The following is an 8,248-nucleotide window of genomic DNA, read 5'->3' as shown; positions in this document are numbered from 1 at the left end:
ACCTAATCAGTGTGGGTAAAGCAACAACAAAAGGAAAGCACAGGGCATCTGCCTTGTCCGCTCAATAACCTCCATGACACATGTGCATGGGAGGAAGGTACGAGCAGCTCAGTGCTGAGCAAGTGGTCTGGTAGTACCAGCTGTCAGAAGGCCTACATCCTAGCTACTGTTAAGCATATCATTGCATTATAAATGCTCTTCATGCAAATGGGTCATGGAAACTATGGTCATTTTTCTGTGCTGGGAGAAGGGGGAATTTTATCATTCATTCTGACCAAAATATCTTCTTTCTTTTACTACTGTTCTTTCTGTACAAAAAAAAGGCATGTTTAATTCAGTTGGCATTCATAATCATAAATCTGTTTTTAAAGAGTAAGAAAAATATATTTTAAAATATTGAGCACACTGAGATCATTTTAACAATGTTAATTACGATTGATTTTTGGTTCCCAAAGTATACATGACTGTAAACCTTTAGGTCCTTAACATGTTCGTTATTTTCAAAACTATATAAAAAATAACTCAATCCTGGGGTTCAACCTGATCCTTCAAAATGCAAGTACTTTCAACTACCGCCATTGGTATTTTCTGACCACGGATGTTTTCATGCAGGCTCTGAAAAACCTTGCTATATGACTTCCAAAGAATGGATTCAACAAAATTGATTAACACAATCTGACCCATGTGGACAAACTGTCTCATTCCTTGAAATTTATTTGGCACTCAGCTTTATCTTTAGTAAGTCCTTTAAAGTTAATTGCCTTTTATACACTGAACATACAGGGAATCTAGGTCTTTGGATTTTATTTCATGGCCCTTTCCCTCCTTTACCTATGAAGTATTCATGACTCATGTAGCTGTCTGTACATTGTGGATGCTTGTTGCCTTGGCGATCTACACTCCTGCTCCGCACCGACCCGAAATTATCTCAGAGCCCTTAGTTGAAAGCAAAGAATGGTTTGGTGGTGTTGTGTTCTAACGGCGCCCCAGATTTGTTTTAATCAGGAATGGTAAGACTCACAGACATGGACCTGGCTGTCATAAAGAAAGAAGTTTGTTCCACTCACTTACAGCTTCCTGAAACAGGAGGTGCAGCACGCCATGCTGGGTCACACGAGGAAGCCTGGCGGTTAGTCACGTGGCAGAGGGAGCAGGAGGGACACACGGGCTGGAGACTTTATTGTGGTTTAGAAAATAGTTAACGCTGGGAGAGAAGTCCCTCCAGGGTCAGGAAGGCCCCAAGATGTCAAAGCAGGAGAATATTGAGAATAAAAGTTATGATTAATACTGCTTGGTGCCCAAAGTGAGAGAGACTCCTCACCTGTATCACTGATTTGTGAGCTCATTCAGGAAGAAATTGTCTTTCCTGTCACTGCATGTACAGCCATAGCACAGAGCCTGGCCCTTGGGAAATTATGTAGATACTTGGTGTATTCTAGGGCCTAGCATGCACTATTATTAGTAAATTTTGCTTGCCTTTTGAAATGTACAAAAATATGCGGAAAAAAAACAAAAGGCCAAGATACAACTGTTTTGTTTATCTAACAATATCAGTAATCTGTCACACTTTTTGTGTACCTCAGATTCACTAATTCCCTACACAGGCTCCTAAGTAATTAACAGACATGAATTTCAAAAAGCACGTATAGGACTTAGTGTCTCAGCTGGCTGATGAGCTCCAACCTCCTCCTCTGCCCTGCTTTCCTTCCTAAATGTATAAGCTACTCCCTTTCAGCATCTGTGTAACTGTTTGTGCTCGCTACAATAGTGCTTAGGAGATCAAGCACATCTGTCAGTCAGTCCGACAGCAACCATTTAGTGAGCACCCGGGGAGTACATAACCCACTGAGTGTATCAGAGTAAATAACAAAAACCAAGTTAAATTACTATTGTCGAAACGAGTGGAAGCAACAGGCACCTCTTTAATGAGCAAATGCAAGTTGTTCTCATTTTTAAAAAGGACATTTGGAGAATAATTAAATCAAAAGATTTTGCCAAGCATTATTCCTTAACTTTTCATAATTAGATTATCTTTAAAGGAAATTTTGTGCATTCAATTTAAGTTCATTGCATATTATACCATCAAGTTAGGGGATTATAAAAGCTGCTTTACATTCTGTAAAATCCTTTGCAATTTTTTAGTAACAAGGTTTCTTTTATCAAAAAGAGAAAAAAATATTTTAGTAGGAATGACTGCCAGCGTTTGAACCTTAATAATTATTGAATATACCTCTCTTATGTGTTAAGGTCCAAAAGATCCTTGTTTTTCAAGAGGGGAACTAAAGTTTGGGGTTTACTTTGGGAGGAGGGTTGTTTTGGTTTTATTTCCTGATTATAGGTGTAAAAGTATATGTCCTACATCAAATCTCCTGACACAATAACTATTGTGACATGTCCCGGGTCCCTCATTTTCAATCTGCATTGAGGATGGCCTGTGAACCTGCATTTGAGGACTGGCAAAAGCTGCATGGCATGGTCAAAACTTGAAATTAAATCAGGAGACCAGCGTGCATAACCCCACTCTGTCCTAACCCACAGTGTGATCTGGGGCTGATCATTAAACCTCTCGGGTTCTCTGAATGGAAGTGGTATGGACTCAAGTATCTCTAAATCCCTTTCCTGTTTGAAGATAACGCCTATGAGTAAGAGCATTAACATAAGTATAAAATGAGATATTGAGAGTATAAATGGGCTGAAGGATTCTACTGAGGTTAAATATATCCTGATTGAGGTAAGACTGGTTTCTGAACTACATGAAACCATCAGTAAATTACAAAAAATGATGCTTCTTATATGTAACTTATTGATCTGCTGGAATCAATGGATTTTCCAGAAATTCTCACCCACAAGCCAGTAACAACTTGGAGTAAGATGATCCATCAGAGTATTCCTTAACTCACTGCATTATTATTAATTGCTACATAAACACTTGGGAAACGTGGTTATTGTATAAGCATATACTAAGAAGGGAATGAAGCAAGTTTTAAAAATAGTACAATAGGTTGAAACACTTAAGCAACTTTAGACAGCTGCAAAAAATGTTTTTGAAAGTGAACCCTATATACATGGTAATACATTGGGAAGCAAATGGTCTACTCGTTTGAAGATGGTGCACTAACTAGAATAAAAGCAGTCAACATTACTTTTTTTTTAATGTTGCAGTGACACTTATCCTTACTTTAATATTTTTTTTGTCTTCTTCTGCTTTTAAAACGAGCTCTCAATTACAACATATCAAACTACACTCAGAACTGCCAGCCACAGCACAGTGTGGAGAAGCCCACGAACAAGGACAGACAGCGGCAGCAGGTGGCAAGAGGTGGGAAGTGGATGAAGCAGTGGTTAACAAACGTTCACAGGAAGCTAAAACTATCCAACAGGCTGTGCCCTAATTTAGCACAGGTTACACTAGTCACTACGTTGGTGGGTGGCTTCGGTGTATTTGGGTTCAGATTCTACACAACAACACCATTTCTTCCAGTTAAGAGCTCTTGGCTTGCACCAATCACGGGGTGGCCGGGGGGCACCGGACCAGCCTGTTAGTTTTTCAAAATGCTGTCGTAGACCTGATAGATGTACTGAGAGACTTCAGGAACTCTCCACTTCAGCGACACCGTGTAATTGGGGTTTCCTGGCTGGATATGTAGCTCAGCCAAGATCCAAATGCCATTGGGGAGCTTCAGAAATTGGTATAGCGTGTCCTGCCCTTCCACGTTTCTCTTGGCAATAGTGTAAACGTTGTTGTTTTGCAGCTTGTTGGAAACAGTGTCAGCATTTAAATGACATTCCTTAATCTGAAACTCAAGTTCGTTTTCATTGGGAATATCCTTCCACGCCGCGGGGAAGTCCTGGCGCTCCCTTTTGCCATCTTCTGCAAAAAGCACATTGAGTGGGATGAGGCAGCTGAAGTAGGAGACATCAATATTGTTTTTCAGAGCCACCTGCAGGTTATTCAGAGGTTCCATCTTCATGACTGGGCCCAAGGTGTTGAGAGGCAGGGAGACATCGCTGGTTCGGCGTCAGCGGGGTGTGGATGGCCAGGGGAGAGCTGGGGAGGACACCAAAGCTGTTCTTGTTAAACTGGATCGCGAAGTCTGTCCTGTGCTGCAGAGCTTCGTTGGTGAAGTTCATTTCCATATAGATGTGCCCCTGACGATGAGTAAATGTTCCGGAAATCTCCAAGCCTTTAGCCTTCACTGCAGGCAGCCAGACAGCCTTAGCAGCCACGTATCCACTGTGGGCCATGCCTATCCCCGTGGAGAGTTCAAACAGATCGTTCAGGCCGCTGCTGACCACGGCAGGGGTAGGGGAAGGAGCAAAAGTTGCAGGCACTGATGACAGTATGAAGGACTGTCCCACTGCCGGACTTCCTCCAATGTCCCCGCCAAGGTCACTGCCAGCACACTATCTAGTCCTCCTCCCAAGAGATCCACTGCTCCCACCTGCACGGAGGATACCTGTGGCACATTGACTGGGGGACCGAGGTCTAGGTTTAAAAGGTCTCCCAGAAGGTCACCTTGAGAGGGAGTAACCTGAGGCTGCTCCAGGTTGGTGGCAGTGGTGGTGCCAACAGGGCTGTCACCAGCATCAGTGCTCCCATGATGTATTGGCAAGTGTTTGCGATGGATTCCATGACTTCCTTCCATAAAAGCATTGGGAGGCTCGTGGTACACAGAGGCCAAGGAACCAATGTGGCAGGTTAGCTCATCCAGCAGAGTCGGCTCAATGAGATCTGTCTCCTCTGAGATCAGTGGCTTCTCAGACAAGACTACTTCTTTGGCTGTGACAGGGTCCGTTGAGAGAAGCCGCCCATAAATATAGATATCCCCTATCTCACAGGTCAGGATTATCAAAATCCTGTGTTGCCAAGCTCAAGACCTGCTGCACCAGCTCCTGCGTTTCTGACGGTTTCTTGAGGAACAGCTTCACGATGGCTGTGAGCAGAGTGAGCTGCTCCTGGGTGCTTTCACCATGAAAACCCTCCAGGAAGCTCTCTAGTAACTCATCTGCATTGTCAGTTCGTTCAGCATATTCTCCCACAATCCAAATCATAGCTGCTCGAGCATCTGGCTCATCCAGCCAGTCTAAGTTCTCACAGAGAGTCGCAATGGTACTTTCATACCTGTTGGGGTACTTGCGGAAGATGTCCCTGATGACAACGATTGCCTCTCGGACCCCATAATTTACTTTGGTCTGGATGAGATCAGGCAACGTGCTTACACAACGTTCTGCAGATTGCTCCACCTTGATGGCACACCGTCCAATGGCCCGCACAGCTTTGCGAACAAAGTCAACATCCACCTCTGTGGTATATTCCTTCAGTTCGGCCAGAGCCTGAGCCATGTTGACTTGGGATGCTAAATGAATCATGATGTCCAACTTCTCTAGTTTAACACAGATGGGATCATTATACTTCACGAAGGAGACTTTGGTTTCCTACTTTAAGATTTCAGGCCTTTTCTGAACTATTAGGTTGATGTTCCTCAGGGCGACGTACTGCACCTCTGGCTCTCCTGACAGCAAAGTGACGAGCGGAGGGGCCAACTTCTTCAGCAGCACATTGTAGTAATCAGAGTCCTTGGGTAACAACTCCAGAAATATCATCAGGACTTTCACTGCTAAAAGCACCACTGCTGAGCTGGCATGAGAGAGCCGGGGAGTCACCCGCTCACAGATGCTCTGAGCCTCTCGGTCATCTTTAGGGTTATAATTGGACAGGCAGTCCAGGGTGAAAATCTGGCCCCATTCAGTGCACTCATTCAGGGCTGTCAGCAGCTTATTAATGTTCTGGGGGTTCAGGTCGAGTAAGTTGCTGTTTGGGTGAGATTCGCTGATTTCAGATAACGCTGCTACGGCATTAGCCACCGCCATTGGATTGGAATCTGCTATGAGATCCAGCAGAGAATCCAGAAATCTCTGATCTTCCATTTGGGCATGGAAATCGTGGAGTTTCGCCATGCAGACTGCTGCTGTTTTCCGAACATAAGGATCTTCATCCTTCAAGCACTTGCGGAGGGGCTCACAGAGATATTCTGTGATCTTGTCCACCTGGATGCATCCCATGGTTCGGATTGCCAAGACCCGAATCAGAGGATTGGGATCTTCACAGTCCTTCACCAAACTGTTGGCAGCCATGATGGCCATGCCTGGCTGACTCTTGGCGTCGTTCATCAGGTAGAGATCAAGCTGCTTTAGTTCCGGGTTGTCAGTCTGCATACAGTTCACTACATCCGTAAAGAGAGAGCTCACATCCTCCCCCAAAGTCATAGCAGCAATCACTTTCTTCACAGCCTCCTTTCTCTTTTCTTTCGTTTCATTGTTGAGTTCCGCCTTTAATTCAAAGAATTCTCCTTTTTTATTGGTTGTGTAGTACTCGGAGTCAGTCATGGTGTTGGCTCTTTAACGTGTATCGGAGTCAAGGACGGGGGTGGCGGTAGCAGCCAGAGAGCATGGCCCAAGGGGTGTTGTAATCTACTTTTCTATATTAAACCTTTCAGTGAGTCATCAAGGACTTTCAATGCTGCTTAGCTTTCCAATCCGGCCCCTGCTCCTCACCTAATTTCTTGCCACCCTCTCCCTTTGCTTTTCCTGACCCAACCAATATGCTAAGTATGTCATCCTGGGGCCCTTATTTGAATCCCAGATTAGGTTATGTCTCCCCATTACATTCTCCCTTGGTGGTATTCTGTGTTTCATAACAATCATCATGGTTTCAATGAAATGTTTAATGTCCATCTTCCCTCCTAGAGTATAAGCTCAAGAAGCCATGATTAATGCCTGGCTTTTTGAAGGGATATGTCCTAGTGGTTTAGCACAGCATCTGCTGTATGATATGCACTCAGTAAACGTGCTGGAATAAATGGCTGTTTTTAAATCTTGTTTAGGTATGTAGAACTTGCAAACAGCACCTAATGATTTGTAAGTTAAAGGTGAAAAAAAGGAAAATTTTAGGACTTCATTCCTATCCCCTAATCCTCTAGAGTTGGGAAATGTAAACATAGAGAAAAACAGGATTGATAAGTTGTGTGTGTACATGTGTGCATGTTGGAGGGTGATGGGAAGGGAGGAGATTTAGGCAGAGAACACCCCAGATTCCTGTGACACTGATAAATGACTGACACAGACAAAATATAATCATGTGCTATTTTGGGGAGCATATGAACCAAACTCTGTGAGTTATAGAAACAAATAAATAAAAAGCCAATTGACTAATGGCTGAAGAAAATAGACTATAAATCTGAAGGAAGGAAAGATAATTACTTTATTTTTTATGTTTTATTTGCTGATTCCTCTGTGTGTGCTCTCTCCTGGCATACTGATTTTCTTTGGTTAACAAGCTAGGTTTCTAATATGATATCACAACAAAGAGTTGTTTTTTTTTTTTAACTTTGTGTGCCAAAATGTTTTATCTCTGCGATGTTTCTCCCACCAGAAGTCTGATTGGTCACACTTACTTAGTGGCAGCTGTTGGCTTCAGGAAATGTCAAAGAAAATAGAAAAAGTGGGCTGGTGATGTTGGAAAAGAAGGAGCCAGAGAGTGTAAGAAGGCAGAAAGGAATCTACTCCTTCTAATTTACTCACCCCCCCAGCAGGTGTTCTCAGTATAGGCGGAACTGAAGATGCAGTCATAGCCAGTTGTGTATGGATGTACACTGAGCATGATCCGGATGCTTAATCACTGAGTCTCCTGTTGTATCATCCAAACTCAATGCTCAGACTTACAGTGTATCTGCATGGTGCTCAAACACTCTACACACAAAGAGAAAAACCCAATTCATGGCAACTGTCTCTTTTTCTATCTCACCGATTCCCCAATACCTCTCCAGAATGAGGTGTATCAGAACCATGTTAGATGGTTATTAAAATGCAGAATTTGAGCCTTGTTACAAACATCCTTAACCAGAATGATCAGATATGTGTAATACATACAGGAATATACATTTTATTAATCAGGTAGTGCGGATAAGCATTAGAACTAACAACTCTTGTCAACATGACACTGAATGACTAAATGAGCAATAACATTGATTTTCTAATAATTTTCTGACCATTTATTGTTTTCAAGCCACATATAAAAAGTCAGAAAGCCCATTTTCCAGATGTTTATATTATCTAAAATATTTTACTAAAATTATATTATCTAAAATAGAAAGAGAATAAGATCTGCTTTTAGAAGTGGGGTCTTTGCTTTGTTACCAACACTGTGACTTTTGGCCAGAATAGACTAAATATAAAACTACTGATATTT

General features: G+C 42.7%; 1 protein-coding gene across 1 annotated transcript; it reads right to left on the bottom strand.

Moving 5' to 3' along the window:
* Positions 1–3,539: 3,539 nt before the first annotated feature.
* On the bottom strand, positions 3,540–6,387 carry LOC129065184 (AP-1 complex subunit beta-1-like). The gene is given in 4 exon segments (XM_054566414.1): positions 3,540–4,008; positions 4,010–4,395; positions 4,398–4,808; positions 4,810–6,387. Coding segments are annotated over 4 exon segments (2,844 nt in total).
* Between the last annotated feature and the right edge of the window lie 1,861 nt (positions 6,388–8,248).

Source organism: Pteronotus mesoamericanus, unplaced genomic scaffold, assembly GCF_021234165.1.
Source record: "Pteronotus mesoamericanus isolate MK-2021 breed Mesoamerican mustached bat unplaced genomic scaffold, CSHL_Meso_final contig_173, whole genome shotgun sequence".
NCBI classification, from domain to species: domain Eukaryota; kingdom Metazoa; phylum Chordata; class Mammalia; order Chiroptera; family Mormoopidae; genus Pteronotus; species Pteronotus mesoamericanus.
This window is presented reverse-complemented; position numbering and strand designations above follow the sequence as displayed.